The sequence below is a fragment of the Lissotriton helveticus genome, chromosome 7 (assembly GCF_964261635.1).
Source record: "Lissotriton helveticus chromosome 7, aLisHel1.1, whole genome shotgun sequence".
NCBI lineage: Eukaryota > Metazoa > Chordata > Amphibia > Caudata > Salamandridae > Lissotriton > Lissotriton helveticus.
This window is the reverse complement of record NC_136068.1, coordinates 461056482-461082280: the sequence shown is the minus strand read 5'-3', so window position 1 is coordinate 461082280 and position 25799 is coordinate 461056482. Positions and strand designations below refer to the sequence as shown.

Below are 25799 nucleotides of genomic sequence, written 5' to 3'. Positions count from 1 at the left end.
AAGGTCTGCATATCCGTAAGTAGCTCAACTGCTTGCAGCCTTGTTCTTATTCTATATTTTAAAGAGTGGTCTTAATATCAAGCGCCGTGCTGATATCAATTTTGGACAATCCATTACAAAATGAAGACTAGTACATTTTAAATTTAAGCTACAAGCACAATTACCACAGTTGTCCATTAGCATGTTTTTTACTTTCTCATTTGTACGGGCGGGATTGATGCCTATTCTTACTTTCAATAATTTTAATCTCATCCTGTGGTCCAGGACAGTATCTAAGTATGGATATGAATTGTCATTATACCAGGTTATCATAAATTGCACAGACTTTTTTGCTTCAGATACTCCATATCGATCTGTCTGGATTTTTCATTTCCCAGGTTTTTTAAGGCACGCTTCCCTTCATCAATGCACAATGATTCTTGGTCAATTTTTGCTTCCAGGGTTTCACAAATGGAGTGGTTTATTTCTAGTATCTATGACCCACTTCAATTTACTTTGCTGGATCTCCCTCCGACACCAGCTCAACACTTTCTCCTCTTCTCCTGCTCCCATCCTTTTCCAAAATCTGCAGATTTACCTGTGCTTGTATATTCCATGCTGGCCAGTCCAGTTCTAGTCTAATGGCCTGTATCATTGAGGAGCTAGGCAAGGAGGAGATTTTAAACATTTTTCTTCCTCCTTCTCCCAGGCACATTTACCCCAAGCACAGAATTTCCGCCCCATACTGTACCTGCAGGGGGCTCATGGCCTTATATGCCTTCAACACGGGTCTATGAGATATATCACCATAGATACCGTTAAATTTTTTCAACCCACAAGTACCAGCAAAACCTTTTGGTTTTCGGGCCTGAAGGTGCGTATTTCAATTTAGTGCTCTGTCGAACCATACACCTAAGTATTTGTATTCATTTACAACTTCTAATTTTGTATGGTCCAAAGCCCAGTTGTAACCTTTGTGTTTCTTTCCAAAGCACAGTATTTTAGTTTTATCCATATTTACTGTTAATTTTTTGTATACGCAATAGTTCAAAGACATTTAATTTTCTTTGCAACATTATTTCCATTTGATCTAGAATAACTAAATCGTCTGCATATAGCAGGCAGGTCAGATGCTTTCCACCTACCTTAGGGCTTGCAGATCTTTCAGTTATTAAAAGTTTCGGCAGATCAGCGAGAAAGATAGAAAACAAAAGTGGCGCCAAGACACATCCCGGTCTTAGCCCATTTTTTATTCCTATTTCTTGGGTTAGACCACGGATGTATCTTTAATAATTTGTGACAAATTTTCATTATGGAGACCTTGAATTACTTCTAGGATGTCCATGGGGATATCATATCTTTTTAACGTCTCCCATAGGCATTCTTTATCTACCAAGTCGAAAGCCACCCAGAAATCAACAAAACAGCAGTATAATCTACCCTGCTGTTCTACCAACTTCCTCGCCACAGCCCACAGGGCAAAACAATAGTCAAGAGTTGAATGGCCCTCCTTGTTCTACCGGGACAATTGCATTTCAGTCAACCCATTCCTTCAGTTTACCCAGGATTATTTTAGAGAACACTTTAACCCCAATGTCTAGAAGATTGATTAGCCTGTAGTTTTTAGGATCCTTTCTATCCCCTTTCTTATGTATGGGCCTAATTACAGCTCCCCTCCAAGACTTTGGGATTAGCCCTGTGGTCAGAACTGCTGTGTACATTTTTGAAAAGAATAATGCCCAGCAATTTAGCTCCGTTTTTATAATTACAGCAGGTAAATTATCAGGCCCGGCTTAAATTTAACTTCTTAATGGTGTCTTTTACGGTTTCAAACAAGCCTAGGGGGATTAGGCTCTTTACTACTTATCACCTTAGTGTTTTCCCCTTATTAATTTATGCCACATTTAATTTATATAGTTGCTCCTCCAAGGAAGCCTCGTCAACTTCACAACTCATGGTTCATGGGGATCAACCAGAAGCATCTTGAATCAATCTCCAAAGCCCTTTAATATTTTTGCTTTCTATGATTCAAGTAAGGAAGTCCAGCATTTTTCTTTGAAACACCTTTTTTTAACACTAACATTTTGTATTCATTTCTTAATTTTAACACTTGGTTATAACCCACTTGGTTATATCTTAGCTTTATCTTTCTTTCCTCTCTCCTTAGCAGTCTTTCTCCCTGCATACAGAATCAAGCCAAGTGGTTTGCCGTTTTGCATCTCCTTGCTGATTCTTTCCCCTGTATTTATTTTCCTTGTATTTGTAGACAGACACAAGGCTGCCCGTATGATTTTTTTCTTCGAACCATACAACCTTCTGGCTCCACTATCTTTGGGTCTAGATTTTGTTGGAAACAGGACAATTTCCTAACACATTCCTCAGTCAATTTTGTGATTAGTCTTTTTGGGTAATCCATCCGCTGGGGTAAAACTTTCACATTCTCTTGGGGGTGCTCTTTCAATTTCACAGTATAATGGATAGTGGTCACTACCTTTGCGCTCAATTACCTTGCTTTTTTTTTTTACTAGCTCAAATTCCAGGTCTGTACAAATAAAGTCAATAGGGCAGCATTGCTTGCCACTTCTAAATGTTTGTTCTGCTGGTCTGTCATGTTCCAATCTACCATTTAGACTAATGAATCCATATGATCCTAATAATCTCCCTAGCTCTACATCCTGTTTCTTTATCTTCAGGAAAAAGAGCTGGTGCTGCATCTAGGATTTCTTTCATCCACCGGTAGGTTTAACTTATGGTTGAAATCTCCCATCAAAATTATCAACTTCTTCCCGTAAGTATTGTAGAGGGATTTCAAATCTGCTTTAAAGAGCCCCAACTCTTGCATATTCTGCTGGGGTACCCTACTGCATATATATATTAACCACAATCATATCATCCTTTAGCCTTCCCTGGTTCTGTAGGCGTATCTCAGTGGCCAATACCCATTTACAGGAAGTATTTATCAAGGAGGCCTTATTTATTGTTCTAGTAGAGAATAAAAACACGATTCCCCGAGAAGGGCAGCCGGGTCTGGTTTTAGTTGCCATTTTAGAAAACTGAGTGAAACCATCTAGTGTCGGGGTACTGTCGTATAACCAAGTCTCTTGTAAGCAATGTCAGCCTTACATGAGATTTTTTACACGTTCCATTTTTAGCAGTTCCTTTAGGCCATTAATATTCCAAGAGAACATTCTTGGGTTATGAGACAGTCCACTTTCCTAATCTATTTCACTCAAGTTGGCAGACTCGTTTCATGTCCAGCAAGATTCGTTTACTTCTCTGTTCTCCCTACGCCAAGCTCCCCAATTCTTATTTAACTCATGGTTTCCCAGGGTTATTTTAATTTCTTCTCACACCACAAGTTCCTGTGATAAACTTGCCTTTCCCCCAATCCTGCATGGCAATTCAGTAAGTTACAATTGCCTTTCCCCCAATCCTGCATGGCAATTCAGTAAGTTACAATCAGGATTGCATACATTTTCTATTTCTGCCTCTGTAATTGATCTTATCCCTACTTTTAGGAACTCTTTTAGCCTTTAATATTGTGAATTTAATCATTGCCGAGTATCTCAAACTGTCACTTCCTTTCCTTTATTATTTATAAGAAATCCAACCAGACGTAAATCTTTAGATTCAATTTTACATAAGCTTGGACATTTTGCTAAGGAAAAAGTAATTGACCGATTTAATGGTGTAATGTTACGTTTTTTCCTGCCCGTTGGTACCTCCTGGGGTTGAAAAAATAACCACTTTTTCCCATTTGCATCATAAACTTATTCTTTCTCCCCTTATATTTGGGGCTATCGTCTTGACCCCCACTTTCCTTAGGCTTTCTAGATTCCTTTTCATTTCATTTGAGTTTACCCTTCTCAGATGGTCTCTCCTCCCTTGTTTCCTCCCCGCCTTTCCTTTGTTGGGGCCATCTTTCCCTCATACTTATTTCTTGCCCAATTTTATGGGGACTCTCCTCTGCTTTTGTTTCTTTTTACTGGCAGCAAGGGGTGGTGCTCTTCTTTCAACTTACCTTTAGGCCATGAGCTTCATCTTTACTACTTAATATTACTGTTAGTTTGCTTCCTTTGCGTACTCCTAGTTGGATATAATTCCTTCGTTGAGATCTAAACTTTTGCCACCTATAGTCATTTCTAATCAGCATAGGTGGTTTTGATATATACACGTCATGGACTGTCCGATACCTCTGTATCTATGACCCCTTCATTGGATGTGGATGACACCGGTCTGACTACCGAAGGCATTAGACCCCCAATTCCCTGCAACTCACAGACCGAGAGCTTTAGGCTAATTTCTTGTGCCTTTAGTATTTAGTTATGTGAAAGCGTGACTTCAACAATCCCTGCAGGATCTTTAATAACATAAGTATAATATCCAGTAATGAAGTAGATGGTGTTGCAGAGAAGTCTAAGCTCTCAATGCGATTGCATAGCAATTATTCCGTAGTCTTGGGGCACCTTCTGTACTTTGTTTCTGGCTTTGGACTGAATCAGTTTTTTCCTCTCCAGCACCATTGATATTCTGGGTGTACCTCTTTTGAGGGTTCCTCTCCGTCACTAGTATTGTCTAGGAACATCCTGGGCAATTATGATAGTCTAGGTTCCAGATTAATGTTTATATTACTTAAGCCACCTTGATTCGAAAATGAACCCGATACATTCAATACTTTTTTCTTGAACTAAGTCTAGAGCCATCTCTACTTCCTCTGCCTCCTCTAATACCGCAGGTTTTACTGGAGAGAACGTTTTTAAAATGCTTCCCATCAAAGTCTTTCAATGAGCTAGAGGCCATGGCCCCCTTTGTGCGTCTGCTTGTATCTAGGTCAGTTTCTTTCCCCTTTGTTTCACTCTTTTAGAACCAACTCTTGGTACTCTGGTGAATCCCCAGGTCTGCTAGGTCCTCTTGATTTTTGGCTTTGGGTCCTGATAGTTGGTTTTCCTTGGGGCCATTATTAATATCTGACTTTGGCGAAGCTGTTCTCTGCAGTTCAATTCAGTTCAGTCAGATTCAGCTGCCCTCTCTCAGGAAGTCCAATCAGGTTTAAACTGAACAGCTTTTAAACACTACAGTCCAGAAAGCACTGCCCCGTGCCCTCACTTACCTCTGATTGCGCCTAGAGGCAGTGCTCCCCTGCCCTCTTTGCTGCCGTTAGCATCTCCGCCTGGTTAAAAACTCTATCAAGGGCGCTTATTATAGTTCATGTGTATCTAGGTGTCCCGAAGTCCTCAATGCTGCTGCCTTTGCTTCACTGGAGCACTGATCCGGACCCGGGATCTACGTGTGTGCTCAATCTGCGCACTATTTAGCTTGGGGTCTCAACCTCACAGCTACCGTTGGTCCTTTGTAGTGCTATCTGCCACTCCAACAGCGGTATCTTGCTGCGAGCGCCTATATTTTAGGCAGTCTCTGCCTCGTTCTCCTCAGCTTCAGTGCCTCCTCGTCGATGCGCAGGGCGGGGCTACGTTAGCACGGCACAGGACAATCAGGTAGCAAGATACGTGTAAGGCACCTGCCTTTCTGCTCCTCACAGCGTGTTTTGGGCCACACAGGACTTGCATGAAGGGTTGCCTTGACCATTTCCTTGCAGAGATTTTAAATCTGCTGGGTGGGGTTTGGGGTGTCCCACAGGTGAGTCGTACTTTGGGTAAAAGCATTGAGATCTGTAGTAGGTTCTACAGCACGACAACTCCCCAGCTGGCCAGATTCAGAGTAGTTCATGGTAGCCTCTACCCGGCCAATCTAGAGTGCCCCCCCCCCCCCCCCCACTGCAGATGAAAGCTACCTCACCTTTGCTGGTGCTGGCTGCAAGGTGCCTGCCTAGACGCTTGCCCACTGTTATCACAAAACCGACCTAATTGTTCATGAGTAAACCAGTGGCAGAAGGTAGGTGGTATAGGAACCAAGAGAGCTCAGCCTGGCCTCCTTACCTCTGATGGGACTCGGCTGGCCACTTCATAGCGCCTCCTAAGGGGGGTCAGTTGAGGCATGGGCCGTCTGCTGGTAATAGCAGTCCCAAACACAGCGCTACCATAACTGGTCACCCTTTTAAACCATTTAGAATTCGGTTAACATTGCATCCAACAAAACAGAACCATGCGAGGTCACAAAACACCCATAAAAGCAAAGATTCCCGGCAAAGTGTTTATTACAAATTGCTTCGAGCTGAGAACTACAAGGCAATGAAAAAGTAAAGTGCTCCCTCCAGGGAATGGTCTTTAAACGTAGAGACAAAGGGACCGTGAGCCTCAGTTCCCCTCGTTGATCCATTCGTTGGCGCAGCTGGTGTAAGTAATCAGCTCTTCGGGCTTGAACCACAGGTTGATCTCCTTTTTGGCACTTTCCACAGAGTCACTGCCATGGCATATGTTCCTATGGGAGGAAAAGACAGTTTATAGTCCAAATAGCAGAATCTATATTTTTGATGCAGTTTTTACGACAGTTTGATGGGTTTACAAAATGAAGTGCCAACATGACATTTGAAAGCTACACAAAATGACAATCAGCCCGTGGGTGGCCATATCAGCTTGGTAGAAAATGTGTTTGCATGAACTTTCTGCAATGATAAAGCTACTTGTATAGCAACCTGCTTGGATCCGAAGATACATTTGCCTACAGCCAGGGACTGTCCTTACAGCAATATAGGACTAGGAGGGAGATTGGACTAGTCTGCATATATGGATTGTCCTTCACCCCCACACAACAGGCCTATGGTTGAGCTACTAGGGAAAAGAAAAGCTGAAATAGGTGGCTAAGAAATATTTAGAAAAGTTAAAGCAGGCCAGTTTCCATAGTTCTCACCTAATTGAGTGAATGACTTGAAGAAACGTGTTTCAAATAAGTAGCACATGTCATTCACTGCCATATCTGGCAACATCTGGGTGGGCATGAGGCAGGCATGGGCTACAGGTCCTCAAACATGGAACAGGGCTAGTTTGTCTGATGTCCCAGAGTCCATCCGTCCTACTATGGCTATGCAAACAGGAACAAGCACTCCTTCAGCAACAGACAGCTCAGTAATGTGGAAAGGGAGTGCAAGATTAGAACCTAATCACCCAGTAGCAGAATAACCCTATCCAACCCAGGGCTTTACTTTAGAAAAAGTACTTTAGTCTACACAAAGTAAATACTACAAAGGCGGCAAACACTGGCACGTAGGTTACTGTGCCTTGGATTCTGCCCCATCACAGTTTGAGTGTTACTCACAAATTCATCTGGGCAGTTTGCTTCTAGCGTGGACAGCATTATGCATGTATCAAGCTCTGGCCACTCTTCAGCAAGACAGTTCAATAAAACCCTGTTCAGTCTCGCCACAGGTCCTACTTTCACAGCCAGTGGGGACCTGCAGCATGAGTCCCCTCCGGTTTCTGGGAGGAGAAGTGCCAGCTCTAGGCTTGCCTGCTGTAGAGCACACCCAGTCCCGATAACTTCAGACCTACATAGGTATGGTCAGAAACTCATAGCAGGGGTCTGCCTTGCTTCAGGGTGTCTGCTGGGGCCAATAATTCAGCCACAAAGGAGCATGGGACGGGTAGAGTCCGATCAGCACGGGAACAGGTGAAAACCCTTACCATGCTTATAAGTCAGCCTTCACCATGAAAATATATACACATGTACGCCCTCCCGTACACAGCGTGGTTAAAGACATATGCTGTAAAAGCCTATGCATTCCCAAAAAATACGCAGGGTAAAAAAAAATAAAGTGTGATAAAGGCATGCAGAGTATTTCCCTGCGTTGTTCCATCATAACCAGAGGGCAGCCGCAGGCACATTTGTTAAATGCCATAAATTTGTTTGTTAGCCTTCGGGCACTTCAGTGCTGATAAGCTGGCTGTCAGGGGACACCAGTTCTGGTTGCCAAGCAGGGTTGAATGTACGCTGCAGAATACATCCCTTCCTTAGGGAAAGGGCTTGGAGCGGGTCGGTAGCTCCACTTTCGCAGTCAAAGCACAAAAAAATGTGTATTCAGGCAGAACTTAGCCTGCAAAGTACATTTAACAGGAGAACCACTCAAAACCAAGCTTCGCATGTGTACTTGGTGTAGCTGAATGCCCACAATAGCAGGGTAGTTTACAGCTACAGCGCCCACAGACGTACAGAGGTGAGAGCTTTCAGCACCTGGCCATCAGCCACACTGGACAGTGACAAAAGTCAATACCAAAGGCTGGCCTCCGCTAAAGATCATTTTCATATGAAAGCAGACACAGCAAAGCTCCTATCAGCAAAAGGAGGAACTGAATTTTGAATTAAGCCTTTTCTACTTAGTCTTCATTTCAGTGGCTATGCAGCCTCACTCAACTTTAATCCAATTCTATCATGTGGGAAAACACATCATCTCCATCCTGTGCACAGGAACATACCAGGGGCTTCCAAAATGTTACACACGTCTCCATTACTTTAGCTCACTCATACACAATGCATGTACCTCGCAGGTAGGTTAGTGCAAAGAAATAGAATTGTACACAGGTGGGCCAGCAGGCCACCATCTAGTGAAAGAGGAGCTAGTTAAAACTATGGAGACGCAAAACACTGTACACCTAAACCCATGACAGGTCTGTGGCAGTAAAAAAAAAAAAAAAAAAAAAAAAAAAAAAAAAAAAAAAAAAAAAAAAAAGAGTACATGCTTGCCGAGCCTCTCCAGGTTAAAGGCAGGCCTATGCTTCCGCACACTAGATTACTGAAAGGCTAGGGCAAAAAAAAAAAAAAACTCAACACCAGATAGTCCGACACTCCGGCGGGTCCACTTGCATGGGGTAATCTTGTTGGCCTGCCATGCACCAACAAGTCACTAGTGTGCTGGCCTGTGAAGGAGTTTCTTCAGACTAACCTAAAAGGCTCCAGCGTTTGGCTCCTTACAATCTCAAGCAGGTGAGGAAACAGATGAAGTCTCCTGAAAAGATATAACTCCTAGGGACTTTGATAAGGAAGCAAACAAATTACAGTTTAAAAGGCACTGCAGTGAGGGGCATTGCAGTACATTCACTCCACAGGATCTACTGCTGTGAACTCCCTTAGATGCTAAAGTGGTTTGGCATGAATTAGTCTGGATGTGTCAAAACCGATGTCAAGCGAGCTGTTGAAATCCGGTTTATGATATCCAGGCATCTGTGACTACGCCTTGCCTAGTCACCAATAAAGCCACCACATGTTAAGACTAGAGACCCAAAGAAAGGTTACAAACAGGCACAAGAGTGGCCATTGAGGTAACAGACGTTGGCAATGCTTTTGTTGTGAATCTATCTAGGACCCTAATCAAGATATCCCCGATTCATGCCCTTATATGGTTATAACAAAACATATCCTTATAAAGGCATAGGAATCATGTCCATATCTAGTCATAGCCCATGTATTCCAAATACGGCAAGGCTACTCCCATAGACTCCTCGAAAGTACAACGCGTTCTTTAAACAAAGAAAGCCTCCAGCAGCCCGGGAAATCCCCCTGCTTTTGTTTTGATTTGCACAAGAACTCCTGGAGTCCAGAAAGAACTAAGTTCTTAGTGACGTCTTGTGTCCAACCTTATGTCAAACTCGGCACCTTTCAGGTATAAATATACCAACAGTTGCCTTAAGCAAACACACTGTGGTTTGGAGCAGAGCGGCTATCTTCTTGCCCGACGCCCAGCTGATGCGAGTGCCGAAGGAAGCCGACCCTCCCATTTGACACAGAGACGCTGTCTTTTCTCCTGCCGAGAAATCCAGCTCCGGTGTTTCCAGTCACCCTTGCGGGTTGCTGGGAGAACGAGTCCTTATAACCAAGGTACGGAGCGGACTAAACCCTTAAGTGAATTTTTGATTCAGATTCTTGGCAAAAAAAAACTGCAACTTACTTACTACTTCCCACATATTGGGCTTAGGTCAGGTACACCGGGTAGGCGTATCTTAGAAGCACCTCAATATTTTTATGTATATATTTTATCAGTTTTAAAGTATCATATGGATAAGAAACCATATCAATGCTTTTACAGTATTATTTCATAATACTCCTTTTACTGTACGCACTTTACTATGATAAGTGTTGCAATTGTGGCAATTCATTTCTCTTGCATGAGAAAGACTGCTCAATAAACACCTTTTATTGAAAACGCTCGTCTCAATTTCTTTGCACTCTGGTGAAATTAAGCATGCACGATTGGCTGAGAGAAATAAAGGTCTATTGTTTCCACACAACTCTAGAGATATACTCTTTATTCTGAGGGAGCAAAGTTGTCATGTTTATGCGGTTGTCAGAAACGAATCCCTTCTTGTCTACTCAGGAAAATTAACCCCTTCCTGTTCACTCGAGAAAGTTTCGAGTGACCTCTGAGCTAGCTGGCAAACCTAATTAAGTCTGTCAGTAGAGACCTAGATGACCTCAGTCCTACGTCTAAACTGCTGTATGTTATTCCAATGCGCAGAGCCTATTGGGAATACAGGAACTACACTACACTTTAATAGTTTACAAAAACAGCAGATAAAGTAAAAATGCCAGTTTCCTATAGTGTTCTGGCCTGCTGAAGTGCAGATTGAGACGGCTGCCAATAAATGCCCTTAAAGAAATACATGTCCCTGCATCTATATAAAATAAATAAACATACAAGTCAAGGAGGCTCGAGTCAGAAGACTCCAGCAAATCAAAGTCAGAGTAAATGATCTGTAACAGTCTACAGCCCATAAAACTGAAGTGAGGGGTTGGATTACACGACATTTAAAATTAAAACCAGTATATTACAAGCACAATTAGAGAATGTACACCAGTAATTCTTTAGAAACTTCGTATAGAGGCAATTGTATTCTTATTAGGAGTAAGAATACAAGAAATGCACTCTGGGGTCTAGGAGAGGAAGGGTGGTTATTGCATTAATTAAACCACGGGGATACACACTGAGACTACAAAATGTTCCTACAACGTTAATTAATCACGAGAGCAATAATGGAACTAAGAGGGCTGCTCCCATCAGGGAAACCCGTTCATTTACGCATGGAGCGAGTGACTCACTGGATTTGGCCAAAGTAGTCTCTCCATGGGCCACATACACACCATTTCTATCACTTACCTGCCAACCTGGACGCAGAAGTCTCCGCGGATGGTCCCTGGTTTGGAATCAACTGGGTTGGTCTCTCCCAGCATTACCCGGCCAGTCTTCACCACATTGAATCCTTCCCAGACCTGCAAGAAATAAGCTTGAAGCTTCAGGCCCCAGACACCAAAAAAAGCAATCTATGGCACATGGCCATTTCAATATATAGCAGGTTTGTCCACTGGAATTCTACTGCACAGAATTCTTAATGTTCACATTTTACCAGTAAATGATGCACGGCATTCTGAAGTTAAACTGCCCTATGAATCACATACAAAACAGTAAAGCTCGTGAAAAATGTAAACACGGCGATTCAATAGTCTGTCCTGCTCTCTACAACGGAATGCTAGAGCATTTGCAGAGATTTTAAATTGTGAACAAGGGTGCCAAGAATTTTTAAAAAAGGGATCTCACACAAGTGGTCCCTATTGAGGATGTGTAGCCTTTGACTTCCACTGCAATAGGTGGCAGAGCCCCTCTTACAAGTAAGGTTTGTTTATGCATTTAATGTACTTCATTTCACCAAATTCAGGCAAGCATTCAGTAATCACAACAAGTTATGGTGCCCCTATTGGGTGATGGTGCAGTGAAAAAGTGATAACGAGAATCGTGGCAACAACCCTACAATCTGTGCTAGACTAATGATGCATCATTGTGTAAACAATCTGCATCTACAACACTACAACAGTTGCCGGTCCTTCTGGCCCTCGGGAAACGAGTGATGAAGTGATTATTGAAGTAAAAGCGATCCTCATGGCTAAATACACATGATCTATTATTCTGTACTTCTCAAGAATCTGCCTGACCCCTTCGACTATTTGTATTACTTGCATTATCGACTTATTTGATTGTATATGTTCTCTCTTTGTATATTTTTATATTGTTGACACCTGTCTGACTTTGCATACTGTACCTACACCACCTCAACTATTCCTACTCTTGTACTACTGATGCACCTGTGTGACTATACACCCTGTACTCACCTACCTCAACTATGCCTACCTTTATGCTATCTCCAAAAGCATTTAAGCACGCTACAAGTATATGCTCCTTTTTGTACTTTTATATTATTGGCGCACCTGTTTGACTATGCACCTTGTACCTACACTACCTCAACTTTGTCCTACCTCTTGTATTTTGACCTACCTTTGTAACTATGCACCTTGTATCCAACTACCCCAACTATTACATTCTATTATTCTATCACCCCCTTGTCCTTGTAAAGCGCTCTGATATCTGCAAAGATCGTGTTCGCGCTATATAAAACTTTCTAAATAAATTAATACAAGACCAGACCAATGCCATCACAAGGATTGGTATTGTGTCAGAGTGCGCTGTAGCCAGAATGAAGCCAAGGCTACAGCGCGCTCAGACACATGCATTGTGGGTTGAAACGTTGACACATGTCAATGTGGACTTTTAATCTGATTGTGGATTGACAATCAAAACAAATGATGCAAGTATCCCATTATCTCCTCATAAGTCTTCCTCGCCACCAGAGTTACGCAGTGACCATTAGCTCCACACCAAAACAAAATCACACTACATTACTCATGCTGTGAGTACGACAATACCCAGAGTAATGAAGATGACTGGTAAGTAACCAGGGAATTATCCCAATCAGTCACATGTAAATAGTATTATGTATAGCACATGCGCACTATTTATTCACTATCCCTTTTTCACTTCACCATCACTAAATAGGAGCACCGTATCTTGTTAGGTATTACTGAATTCTTGCATTTTAATATTTTGCTGAAATGGAAAATACATAAACCTTACTTGTAAGAGTTCCTTAAGAAACTATTGTCATGGAACTTAAAGGCTACACTTCAATAGGGAACACTTGGGTTACTGTAGGTTCTACCCAGCTAACCGGGTTCCTCCTTACATGAGAGATCAGCTTGCACCCATGCCCCCAACCCCACTTGTGCACTCCGAAGTGTCTCTCGGATGGTTCTGTTCAGCATATACTTCAGTGAAAGTAGAAAGAGTAGAACTAAATACAGAATGACAATAAAGGAACTTATTTTGCTCTTTTTGCCCTCCCTCCTAACTAGAGTACATATTGCTCCCCCTCTAAGCCCCACAAAGAATGCAGCAGGCCAGGGTAGGTTAGATTTAAACACCCATAGGTCCTTGCTGAATGATAAGAAATGAGTAAAGAAGCCACTGCACCCTGTAATGAGGCAAGGAGTTCAATTCGAATGAAGGAGTGTTGTACCTTTTTGGTGTCCGAATAATCGGGGTATTTGCATTGTGATTTGTGTGGATGAAAGGTCTGCTTGCATAGCCCTTGCGGGTTTCAGCTGAAAAACATTTGCTGAACAGAGTTTGTGTGGTGCAGGTCTCCACCTTTTCTTGAATGTAACCATGGATGTTCCAATACCAGCACATCAGTGTTCACAAGCGAAGTATAGTTTTAAGATGTATACTATCCAAACTATTGCAACCGATTGCTTCCACACCAACAGACATATGCCCCAGCGAGTGTACCATAAGTCTCAAATGCTCTTTATGTGCCAGTAGGACCACCATATGGTGCTGCAGCAGTAACATAGCGCCATGAAGTGACAGACTAGCACCACCCCTGCCCACTAACATCTGGTCCTTGGTTTCTGCACCACTAGACAGTCTGGGAGCATGAGGCAAAGCTTTAAAATCACCAAGAGCAAGAATGCATTTAGAAGAGGTTCTGATCGTGATCAGGCCCGAGTTCAGTCCCTTAAAAAATTAAAGTCTCACTCGAATTCTGACAAGTTTAACAAAACACAAGAAAACCGAGCTGGAATAGCCCTCCACCAAGTCTGGTAAGAGATCGCAGCAGCATCACTTGAAGGATATGAAGTTCCGATTAAGCTGATCCTTGCAGGCCCCAAAAACCCTGGGCCATCATGGACCCTGTAGCAGATAACCGCCTCCAAATTGGCAATGCAGCAAATATTCGCCACTCAACACCTTCAGGTCCCAGAAAGGGACATAGCCCCTTGCTGGACTTCTACCAGCAAGCAGTGCAGATCTCCTTGGGTCCCATTCTGAAGCTGGTCCAGGGCACCCCCCTCACTCCCCCGGGTGGGAATGCCATCCCACTAGTACCAGATTAAATTACAAAACTGGCTTCTTGCCCCTAAACGGGATGCCGGCCCTATGTTCGGACATAACTATGGCACAACCAGTGGTTGTGCAGCCAGACCAGCCTCTTTCGAAACAGTACTCAGATAAAAAGGCATCTAGGTCGCACACAATTGGGATTTAAAAGCATGTGGTGTTTAAATGCAGGCGTAATACCATATTTTCAGAGTAGCAAGTGTAATCAACCCATACTCACCATAGGCACAACGGGGCCGGAGCCCATGTATTTCACCAAACCAGAGTAGAAGGGGCGATCCTTCAGGTCAATGTAATGTTCCTTCAGAAGTTCACAGGAGGCCTGCAAGCAGCAAAAAAAGTGGTTAGGATGTGGCCAGTCGCAACCCTGTTTATGCCAGTGACGAAAGAACAGCAGTATGCACCAAAAAGTAAAGTTGATTACATAACCTGTATAAGTCCGAGCCAATCACTTGGTACACAAGGTAAAACCAGAATCTACTCGCCTGCATAAACTTCATGGACACCAGTCGGTAGCCCTTCTGCTCAAAGCGCTTAATTATCTCTCCCACCAGGCCCCGTTGAACACCATCTGGCTTGATGCAAATGAAGGTGCGTTCTGTGATACCGTTGCCAGACATGTTTCTAGAAGAAAGCAAGAGGGTGTTAGAAAACTTAACTGAAGGCAATTGGGCATTGAAGAAATCATTAGGATAAAGGGGGCTCCAGTGAACTTCAAATAAAATTTAAACTTTTGCACAAAAACAGGGTTTAACTAAAGTGCCGCAATCAATTATGATCAGATTACAAGAGCACTTTACAGAAAAGCAGGAGTTAGTCCAATCAAATGCACAATTGAACCCCATAACGGGAGATTCTAGGGTAAAGTTAAAGATGCAGATTAAATCATTTGAGGGCTGTCAACTTTAAGGCCTCAACTCACTAGCCGTCGTGCCACATCCTTTCCCCAATAAGTCTCATATATCCCACCAACTACTGTAGGGGATAAAGTACCTCTTTCCATACAGAAGAGTATTGCAAGTAAGTGACAATCCACGACCATATAGACAATCCAGGCTGAAGGCAGACTTCCTTTACAAGGTCATGGAACTATGACGTGACTTGCAATATCCTTACAATTTACAGGAAAGGTAATCTTATGCCTTATAATACATGGCGAGTTCCAGTTTTCTTTGTTTAAACTGCTGCACAATGACGCTCTTAATGGTGTGCCTTTCACCTCGACTACCGGAAGCAAGTATTGAGGTTAGAACGTAACTAATAACTTTAAGCAGCTACAGAGTTTTGCAGGTGACTGGAAAAGTCACAACTCCACTGCAATATATGCAAGTATCCCCTGCAGTGTATTATATGGCTATTTATTGCAAGTCACCAGGGAGTTCCTTTACCATATAGAGCAACATAGCTGAAGGTCATTTAACTCAGAGGTGACCTGCAATATCCTTCTAATGTACAGCAGAGAACACTACTTGGATTATGGCCACACATCTGGCTTCCTACAAAACGCCCAATTCCTTTGTGTTGCTCTTTCATGTGAAAAACACGGTCTGTAAATATCCAGTGCACAATTAAACTCCAAATTACAGCTCGAGCTGTTGCTTAAAAAGATTAGAATTACTTCAATACAAGTTAAATATTTAAAAATCTGTAACACAAAATGTACATCCCTGCAGAGATTATTTTTCTTAGTTACCTAAACCACGAAAGACATTGCCACAAATATCCCTGCTCATCAAGGAGCATCTACAAAAACATTCGAATAAAAATAAATAATCATATTTATAAAGCGCCTGGTTACACTAGGCTAGTGTGTCCCCGCACTGCGATGCAAACTGCCCTCGGCAGCTAAAACCTAGCCAGAGGAGGGACTATACAGCTGGAAAAAGATACGTTCAGTTTCATTCCGGAAAGTGCCCTCCAACCGGAGGGGGCTGTGTTTCGTTTTTCAAACGGCAGCTTTAATTTGGCTCCGTTTCCTGCTTTACTCTGGGCTGGGTGCTCTGCAGCCACTGACAGAACCAAACTGTAATTTGCTATTACAGTTTCGCAGCTACCTCAGTTCTATTACAGGACATTAGGTGCGTCACGATTTGCCTGTAATAAGGAAATTGAAGATTGGCTTTCATACAAGGATTGGCTTTCATACAAGGATTGCAGTATTCGTTGTATTCTAAAAATATAGGAGCCAACTAAATAGAACGGTACACTGCAGCTAAGGATTTATGGTTTCAGAAAAACAATCCCTCAACGGGATGCAGTTCTACATCTTAGGTTCACTTCTTCGTAAGTGTAGAGTAAGTTATCCTTAAGCTTACCATTTCAAGGCAGCAGCACCTGGTCAGGCAGATGTGCTAACTAACCTAACCACCAGAGATGGCTAGCTTCTGAGAAATGTAGTGGGATTCCAAAGTTTCCCTCGCCCAACTAGTTTAAAGGTGCATGAAGTGAGAGGCAATTCTGAGCCCATGAATTGATAGAGGTGGTCAAACTAGATGCTGTAAACCTTGCAGCTGCACAGATGGCTGATTTGTGAGAAGCACAAAGCAATGAAGAATTCTAATATGTGGTTTCCCCTACTCGAGTGTCGACAAAAAGAATGATTATCTGAAAATCTAGGAGACTCGAAACTAGTCTGGAATGGTTTAGAACTCGTAGAAGCGAAGAGTTTGCCAGGCTTCATGGCTGAAAGTGGACAGTTTTACACCGCAAGCAAGTTGAAGACCGTTTCAATCCGGCAGATGGACACAATCTGCTTTAAGCAGGTTCCGTTTTACGTATTCAGTGAAGGACTTGCCAAGAAGTAAATATTAGGGAAGTCAGAGCGGAGCTGTATATGTGCAAACTTGATATGACATGTTATGGCATCAGATGAGAAAGAAGGCTACAGACTTAGAGACACAGCCAGTGTGCTTTACAGTCCTGGAACTCAAAACCAAGGTCAGTTTGCATAACAGGGATTTTCTGAAAATCATCCAAGGGCTACAGCTCCACAATGTATACACTAGCCCATCAGGATAAACATGTTATGCCAGAAAGGACACACCTGTAAGCATATCATAGCTTTTGGGGATGCCTGTTAAGTGTCTGGTAGGCCGATGACTTTTCAAGAACGGGTGAGCTGCCAAACTAGCCCAGCAATACACAGGGCGCTACAGCCAACGGGCTAATAGTCCTAACCTGCTCTACAAAGCATCGAGGTATGTCTGCTTGCTTCCTCTCCCAGGCAGAGGAGAGGGAACACCGTCCCACAGGCGCGGCCACCGCGGCAGGTGTTCTGATGAACCAGGAGAACAGGCAAGAGTGACTTTCAGCAGCACTGTCACAAGCTAGGTCTAAAAAGCTGCAGCACATCGCAGATTGCAATCGTTTGGCCAAGGAGCTGTATCTAAGGAGTGCTTATGGCTAGTGTGTGGGAGGGGGGCGGGGGTCGTATTTAACACAATGCACCAACATGAATATCACCTTGGTGACCTAGCGAGGTAGAACGATGGCCTGGCTAGGTTGAAGAATGCTGAAGCCATCTTGAATTACGGATGCTTTAATATGCACACTGTGAAGGCACTTTACATACTTGAGCTTTAGGAATATGGACCTAGCTGAGGGCGGCAGTTCATATCCTGTGTCACTAAGGAACCAGACAAAATGGATCAGTTCCGTCTAACTGGTCAAGATACTTGCGACAAAAATAATTTTGTAAAGCAAAGCTGTACACAGCAATGACGTGCTATGCTTCTGTTATAAGCCGTTTAGGTGAAAAATCTGCTGAATTAATGCAGGACAAACGATTCAAGTACAAATCCAAACAAACATTAGTCACGAACACTTATTAAAATAGTGGAGGAATAAATCAAGCGGGATTAGGATTAAAAAATCCGGCTGACCAGATGTAGTTCTTTAGGAGCAGGTAAACAAGGAGCCTTTACAAGGCCGATGCAGACAGCGGATTGGTACATAGTCCACCATCGGAGCCCAGGGGTCGGGCTGATGGGAGTTTCCTAGCTCCAAGCAGCATTTTGCAAACAAAGTGAGCCGGTGTACTGAAGTGGAAAGAAATGTGGTCCAACCAGTCTGCTAGATGAGACGCGTTCAGAAGATTAAGGCATTACTGAGGCGAGTGCGGCTCCAACTCAAATTAATAATGATACCTCGTTCTGCAGAAGTCCTCCACAAAATGCAAAGTATTCTCATCAGAAATGAGGCCAACTTGCATTCGACTAGTAACCCTTGTATAAACAAAGGTTTGCGGATATCTGGGTTCGATCATCATTAAGGGAGCACCACACATAAGCAGTTGTGCAAAATTGATGTTCAGTATACTCCTGGTGCATGTGTGTTTAATGGTGTGGAGTACCACCAGACTTTTGACAAAGCAACGAGCTTAGTCCGTTTAATACTGAATTGCTCATGTTTGAGAAAACAGGCCTTTGGTCCAACCAGAGCACATCTTGACTGCAGTAGAACCTTTGACATTTAAAAGCTCACTGCACTTGGTTGAAGAACTAAATTATATGGGCCTAATCAAAGTGACAATGTCGTTCAACCCATCTTCCTTGCACGAATGCATGTTTCGGAAAATATATACATTTTTTAACACTGCACTTGCAATAGTGCAAGTCATTTCATATAGTTATGCAACTAGTGATGCTACAACCCATCACCCCAGTAAGCGGTCAGTCTGCCCCGACAAAACATTAGTCAAAAGGTCCCATACAAGTCTAGTTAGGTGGAGGGAAACGCAACATGGCATAGATTAGTCCTTTTCAGGCATACCTATACTGACATGCCTCCTTGCACTAGACATCCCAGAGCGCCACAAAAAGCCTTTGCAAGCACCCAGACTTATATCCCTCGCTATCTGACGGCGAGGGGGTGGGGCTGTCTCGAGCGCAGGGATTACTTCAATGCCCTAATCCTGGTTGGCTGGTTTCAGTTATACAAAAAGCTTTGCAAACCGTAAGCTCTGGCTGAAGCTTAAATTTTGATCGCTGGGAAGGCCCGAACGAAAGTCATGTCACATATTTCAAGTCTGTCACCACAACTTGACTGGCAGTCACAGCAGGCCACCGTTTATTTATGGAGTATATAGCGCTGGCTAGACCCGGTGGTATCAGAGCACTTTACATAAGGAAGAAACATTGTTTAGGAATATGGTTGCAGTTACAGTAATTACATGAGTACAAAGTATATCATAAACATGAGCACTACTTCATTGGGATGCACTCAGCGCGCCTGGATATCACCCCTGCTACACACCTAGCCCGCGCCTGTCGAACGAGTAAACCCTTTTAACCGAGGAAAGTAAGCAGTACTTATAATTCACAAACCTTAAAAACGAGCACTGCCCACCTAACTAACATGTGCGATGTGAATAATCCTTCATAACCACCAGAATATTAAGCTTCACAGCAAGAGACCTAGGGTGCTCGCAAGAGGTACCATCTTTGGATGGAAGACGCAAGCGGGTTCCAAGAGAATGTCTCCACCACAGCTGTGGAAAAAGTAGTCCGCAGGGTACATGTTTCCGAAGCAGTACTTAAGTCTCCATACTCGTGATTTTAAATCACAGCGGGCCATCCATGAACAAGGGGCATACAGCAATAAAGTTTTGGCGTGGAAGAATAGACCTATCCAGGCACAGGGTATTTCGCAAGGATTTTCAAAGCACCTTTAGTTTTAAGGTGAGGGATAGGTTTAACAATTGAAGCTAGTTAAGAAAATGTTCAAAATACATTTTAGAGTGAGCGGGTATCATCGTATTACAAGTCAGGGAATGTTTTATCTGACGTGCAAGTGGGAGTTCACAGTATACCATTGAGTACTGCTAACACGTTTTGCTTTATTCCTAACATCCATATAGGAGGCAGATGAGATAACGGCATAAGTAATTAATAACTTATAAGTTGAAGTAATACTCAGATAGGAATGTAATACACATTACTGCATTTGGAAGGCGCAAGTGGCGAGGAGTCATCCAGAAGAAAGCCTACTAAAAACCATCACAATGTCCCTAGGCCAATTAGTTCGTTGCTATCCATGGTGCCAAACACGAACCCCACCTTTGACCAGTCGCCCGTCCCTCGGCCTGTGGCGTACCTCCCCATTTCCTCAACTCTTCACCCGAGCTCATGCCGCTCTCCAATAGAATTTACACCCAGTCTCCAAAATACCCTTTTAACTCTGATAAACATCGCAACACCAATTCAGACAGGCTCTTAAACTCTCGAGTCACGCACCAAGACAACTGAAATGGTTATTCGAGATGGTTTCCAGGGACTCAAAAAATCCATCCGATCGTAACACCAGCCTAGGTCGATTTCTTATTCAGATTTATTTCCCCATCCCATTCGATATGATTCTCTTTATTGGGCAGTGCTGATCATTTTAATTAAAATAACGTGAGAAATCCTTTAACAACCGACAAAATTAGCTAGATACACTGTCGACCATATGCTGCCACAAAAATTCTAGTAGAAGAGAGGCAGTGAATCACGGAAACAAATGCTAAAATGGGTGGAGATCGGTTACAACTACTTCTCAGAAGAAAACGGGTACTGGGGATTAACGCAAAACTGCACGTCTCCATCCAAACAGATTAGATTCTAAGGAGAGAAAAAAAACACTCCTTATCTACTATGTCGGAACGCGGCGAAACCCCGCCACCTCCATACAACCCAATATTAAAGTAGAGGATGTGAAACCCCGCCACCTCCCTACAACCCAATATTGAGGTAGAGGATGTGGCTGAACGACCAGAGCTGCCGACCTTGGACCTGAGGAACCAGGATCAAGTATCGGGGCCGGCTCAACAGCTGCCATTCGCTTTATCTCCTCCCTAACAAAAACGAACAAGTGATGCAACTGGTGCTCGTGTATAGCGCTCCGAAACCTTCGAGTTGAGGTCGCGCTACATAAAAACTGCAACAAAAAAAAAAAACAAAGTTAGGTAGTCTCACGCAACATCATAAAACGGTGGCGATAAAATACAAAACAAAAAAATTCCAGGAAGCGGGTCTAGCTATCCGGAAGTCAGGAATGAGCCTATGGTGGTAGGTATCCATTTCAAAGGATCACGGTGCTAAAAGATAGCACGGGTTCATGTGTAGGGAGGCGACGGCAGTCAACCGAGCGGACGTCATCATTCGTGTGCTGCAAGAGAGCGTGGGTGATCTTAAAGTAAGACAGGAAATAATACGGATTTACAAAGAGGCGAGTTGCGCCGACACAAGAGTACTGAGGAGGGCGCATCCGGCAGCTTGAACGTTCAAATGCATTGTACCTGCTGCAGGACGTGCTGTCGCCTCCGTCAATGTAAGCAGCGCTGAGCGAGAGAGAGCAAAAGAGAAGGGGAGGAGGGGATTATGGCCTTTATATAGCTCCAGTGAAATGCCGGCACTGTTTCGCCGGTTCTCATTAGCTCAGATGGCCTGCTGTAGACCCCTTTTCGTACATCTTATTGGCTGGCGACGCTTAACTCAATTCGGCAGCCACGCCCACGTATCGTTTTACCCTGTGAGGGAGGAGCAGGATGATATGATATGTTCCGTGCAGCAAGGCTGGAATGACTAGTTCCCGTTAGAAGAAAAATTCTTAGCGACGACGAAGCACCACGTGACGACTACGTAAAATCCAGTCTACGTGCGTCAGGAGCAAGTTCACTTTCACTGTCGATGCTCGATATCATCCGCTGTTGAATATTATTTTCTATGAAATTCGTGTAATTCTATGTCAGTCCAGGGAGGCTCAGATTATGCTTCTCTTTGCTTTACTGCAAAACACAGCAGCCAATAAACACCTTTGAAACTTAGCATACCCCAGAAGTACACCGCCTGTATACATAGCTGCCAAGGTTTGAAATTGCTGTGTGTGACATTTTCATAAATTCAGTGTAATTATGAGTGACATTTCAACGACTATGAGTGACATTCAGGAGCAAAATCGAGCAAGGAAGAGTTTACCTAGTCATCTAAATAAAGTCTACAAATAACCATCCCATAGAGTAGCGCATTACCATGCATTAGCTTGCACTGTGCACAACATAAAAAATAGCCCAGCGGTTAGAGATTGTGTCTCTGCCTCGTGCCTGCATTCAGCAATGCAAGTGTGCTGTGAATACAGGCTGTGTGTGTGTGTGTGTCTACACTCAGCACAGGGCACGAATGTTAAAGTGACAGTCACAGTGTGCGTATCTGGCTGTCTTAGGTAAATAAAGCACATAGGGGCGTATTTACAAGCTCCTTGCGCCGCCGATGCGTCACTTTTAAAATGGGAAAAAGTGACGTACCGGTGTGCAAGGGGCTTGTAAATAAGCCCCTTAGTGTAAATGTGAGGCCCCTTGCAACCAATTAAGTAGCATCAGTCTACTCCAGGGCCTCCCTGTCCCATGTGGATCCGGGCCGAGTCTCTCAGGATGTGAAAGGCCCCATCTCGTTAGCTGCCTAATAAATCAACAGGACTCAGCTGACTCGAATGACCAAAGCCACCACAGACTGGCACTGGGCAAGCCTTAGGAGAGTGAGGCTGAGGCACGAGACATGTATAGTTCTAAAGAAACTAAATAAAAAAGAGAGATATGTTGTTGTCATTGCGCTATAATAAAAGCTGCACTCTGTGCAGAAACGTGACGTGGTTGGTGCTGATTTTGCACGCACAGTGAATGAGCTGTGTTTGTTGGTCACTGCTCCCTCGGACCACCGCTACGAGTCCATATCAATAAATTGTGCGCCTTTAAGTAATAGGAACTTCTAATAGGCAGAGTCTGCAAATTAAGGCAATTACAACATTTTAAACTACACGTGTGGCATCGCATTAGGCACGTGACTCAGCCGCCCAGACTATGGCGCTGCCGATCCCGTGCTGTCTGAAGGAATTCATTATTCACACATCCATACAGTCAGGCGGCTGCACTTACTTCTCCAAGTTGCAGTAACTGGAGCTCGAGTCACCGGTTACCTCCTCAGAGAGTCTTCTGGCCTGGACTCGGGTGCTGAAGTGAAAGTCCTGGCCAATGCTGCTGCAAAGGTCTGCCTCTCCGTGCAATTCAAAGTGCCACAGCTCCGGTGATGAAAAATGTAATTCACCTTGTTTCTGTTACAGTCAGCACGTAATGGCGGCCTGGGCTTTGCAAGCAGCAGGCAGTGCTGCGAGCGACAAGACTGCGGCGACGCCTGCACACCTTTAGCCAGCCAAAACCACTTTCTCCTAAAACTAACTCCCCGCCTGCAAGCAGGACTTAACATCTCCCAACCCTGCCAGCGGCGCCAGACTAATACTGGTCACACTACAATGACGTCAGGTTGTGTGAAAGCCGGGCAGAGCCGGGGAAATCACCATGAAACATTGTTGCATTGTGCAGTGAGCCTTACAGCAGCCTCAACACTGCTGCAAGACTCAAGCCTGCAGGGAGAACAGTGCGCACTCGCCAGGAAGGGTGCGCTGCCAGCTGCCATACTTTCACTGACCTATGATATTTAGGCAGTGCCAGGGATGCTGAGATAGTATGAAAATGCGTGACAATGCATTTCAGTGTGGTGATGCGGATCACCACACTGAAATGCGTTAGCGTCATGACTGATGCGTGATACTTGGCAGGACTGTGTATACCATCATACAACAGTTAAAAGTACACTTAGGATTTATAAAAGTACCAAAAACCAAGAATTCATTATTTCTCATAAAAACTTGTTTTCATAGTATCGTACTGTGAACCAAGTCCAATGGATAAAAATTCAATGTTAGGAGAATACATAAAATAATTAAAATCGTCCGAATTTGCTCTGTTTGTCTCTCCATGGACCACTCTTTCAACTTCCTTATTCCATGAGAAATCTCTTTGCTACTTGGACAAACTTCGCCAAAGCAATTGCAATGTCAAAGAACTGCATGTCAATGAGGAGCTCAATTGCTTGCGTCCTTGACCTTATTCCATATTTTTAAAAAACTGGCCTTAAAATCAATCGCCGCACAGATAAAAAATTTTGACAATCCATTACAATATGGACACATGTACATTTTAAGCCACTCCCGCATGTACATTTACCGGCATCATCCATTAATATGTTTTTTATTTTCTCATTTGCACAAGCTGGATTAATACCTATTCTCACCTTTAACAATTCCAATCTCACCAGTGATTCGGTACAGTATCTAGATAAGGATACCAGTTTTCATTTCTCCAGCTATTTAACAGAAAGTGCACAGACTCTTTTTGTTAGAGGTAATCCATATCGATTTGTCTACATTTTTCGTTTCCCAAGGTTTTTGTTCATCAATACATAACGACTCTGGGTCAATAGTCACCTTTAAATTCTCACAAATGAAGTAGAGTGTCTTTCTAGTAGCTTTTGCCCACTTCAGATCACTCTGTTGGATTTCCCTCCTACACCAACAGGACACTTTCTCCACCTCTCCTGATACTAGTCGTTTCCAAAATCTACATAGATTTACCTGAACTTGTATGTTCCATGCTGGCCAATCTAGTTATAACCTAATGGCCTGTATCATTGAGGAGCTGGGCAAAGAAAGAAGAGTTTTTAAACATTTCCCTTCCTCCTTATCCCATGAAAATTTCCCTCCTAATCACAAGATCTCTGCTCCTATATTGCATCTGCGGAGGGATCATAGCCTTAAATGCTTTCAACACTGGTCTGTGTGACATGGTTCCGTAATTACTATTAACTTTTTTCAACCCACAGATTCCTGCAAGTCCTTTTGTTTTTTGGGCCTGTAAGTGCATGCCCCAATTTAAAGCTCTATCGAACCATATTCCCAAATATTTGTATTCATTAACAACTTCCAATTTTGTCTGACCCAGAAACCAGCTATATTAATGAATTTTCTTTCCAAAACACAGTATTTTTGTTTTTTCCATATTTACTATTAAGTGTTTCGAAAAACAATATGTCTCAAATGCATTTAACTTTCTTTGCAGTCCTAGTTCAATTTGATCAAAAATAACTAGGCCATCTGCATACAGTAGGTGTTGTGTCTCGAGCTAAGTTCTCGAGCTGTGCTCGAGAACTTAGGTATTCTATGTCGTGTCAGCTCGAGATATCATGCTGTAGGTATGCCATGCTGTCTTAGTGTTTAAATGCCATGTTTGTTCTATTCATACTGTTAGGAACTGTATGTGCATTTTGTAAAGAGACAGACTGAGGCTGCGGCTGTGTCCGCACTACCCTGCTGTTAGGGTTACGCTGCAATAAATCTTCATTTAAGTATTGTCACTTGCAGAGTGATTTATGTGACATAACAATGGCGACAATGGCTGTGGCTTAACCCATCAAAGAATTCACGTGTATTTATGGATTTGAAGTTTCGTGCTTTCGGAAACGATTAAGGAAAACAGCGCTGAAGGGAAGAGAACTTTAAATCTGAAGTAAGTCACGAAAAATAATTTTACGAAGAGTCATTTACAAACAAAATAGTTTGTAGTGTGAATTTCCTTAGATTTTGGATTATTAAGGAACTGATGCTTGTCTAGAATGAAATACCTCTGAAGCATTAACCATAATTTAAGAGTGGTTTTGAGCAAGAAATCGACCGCAACTTCGAGCGGTAATTCTTTCATGCTTATTCCGTGGAGTTTGGTGTAAATCGTACACTACGTTGGTTTAAGCATTATTCACGTCTTTGAGCGGAATTTGAAAGA

At 43.2% G+C, this 25799-nt stretch overlaps 1 protein-coding gene across 1 annotated transcript; it reads right to left on the bottom strand.

Moving 5' to 3' along the window:
* Positions 1 to 6115: 6115 nt before the first annotated feature.
* Positions 6116 to 21579, bottom strand: LOC144768615 (nucleoside diphosphate kinase B-like). The gene is made up of 5 exons (XM_078652415.1): positions 21429 to 21579; positions 14638 to 14776; positions 14373 to 14474; positions 11021 to 11133; positions 6116 to 6357 (listed from the first exon to the last, which is right to left on the bottom strand). The coding sequence occupies exons 2-5, from the start codon at positions 14770 to 14772 to the stop codon at positions 6234 to 6236; spliced, it is 474 nt and encodes a 157-aa protein (XP_078508541.1). The 5' UTR covers positions 14773 to 14776; positions 21429 to 21579; the 3' UTR covers positions 6116 to 6233.
* Positions 21580 to 25799: the final 4220 nt, after the last annotated feature.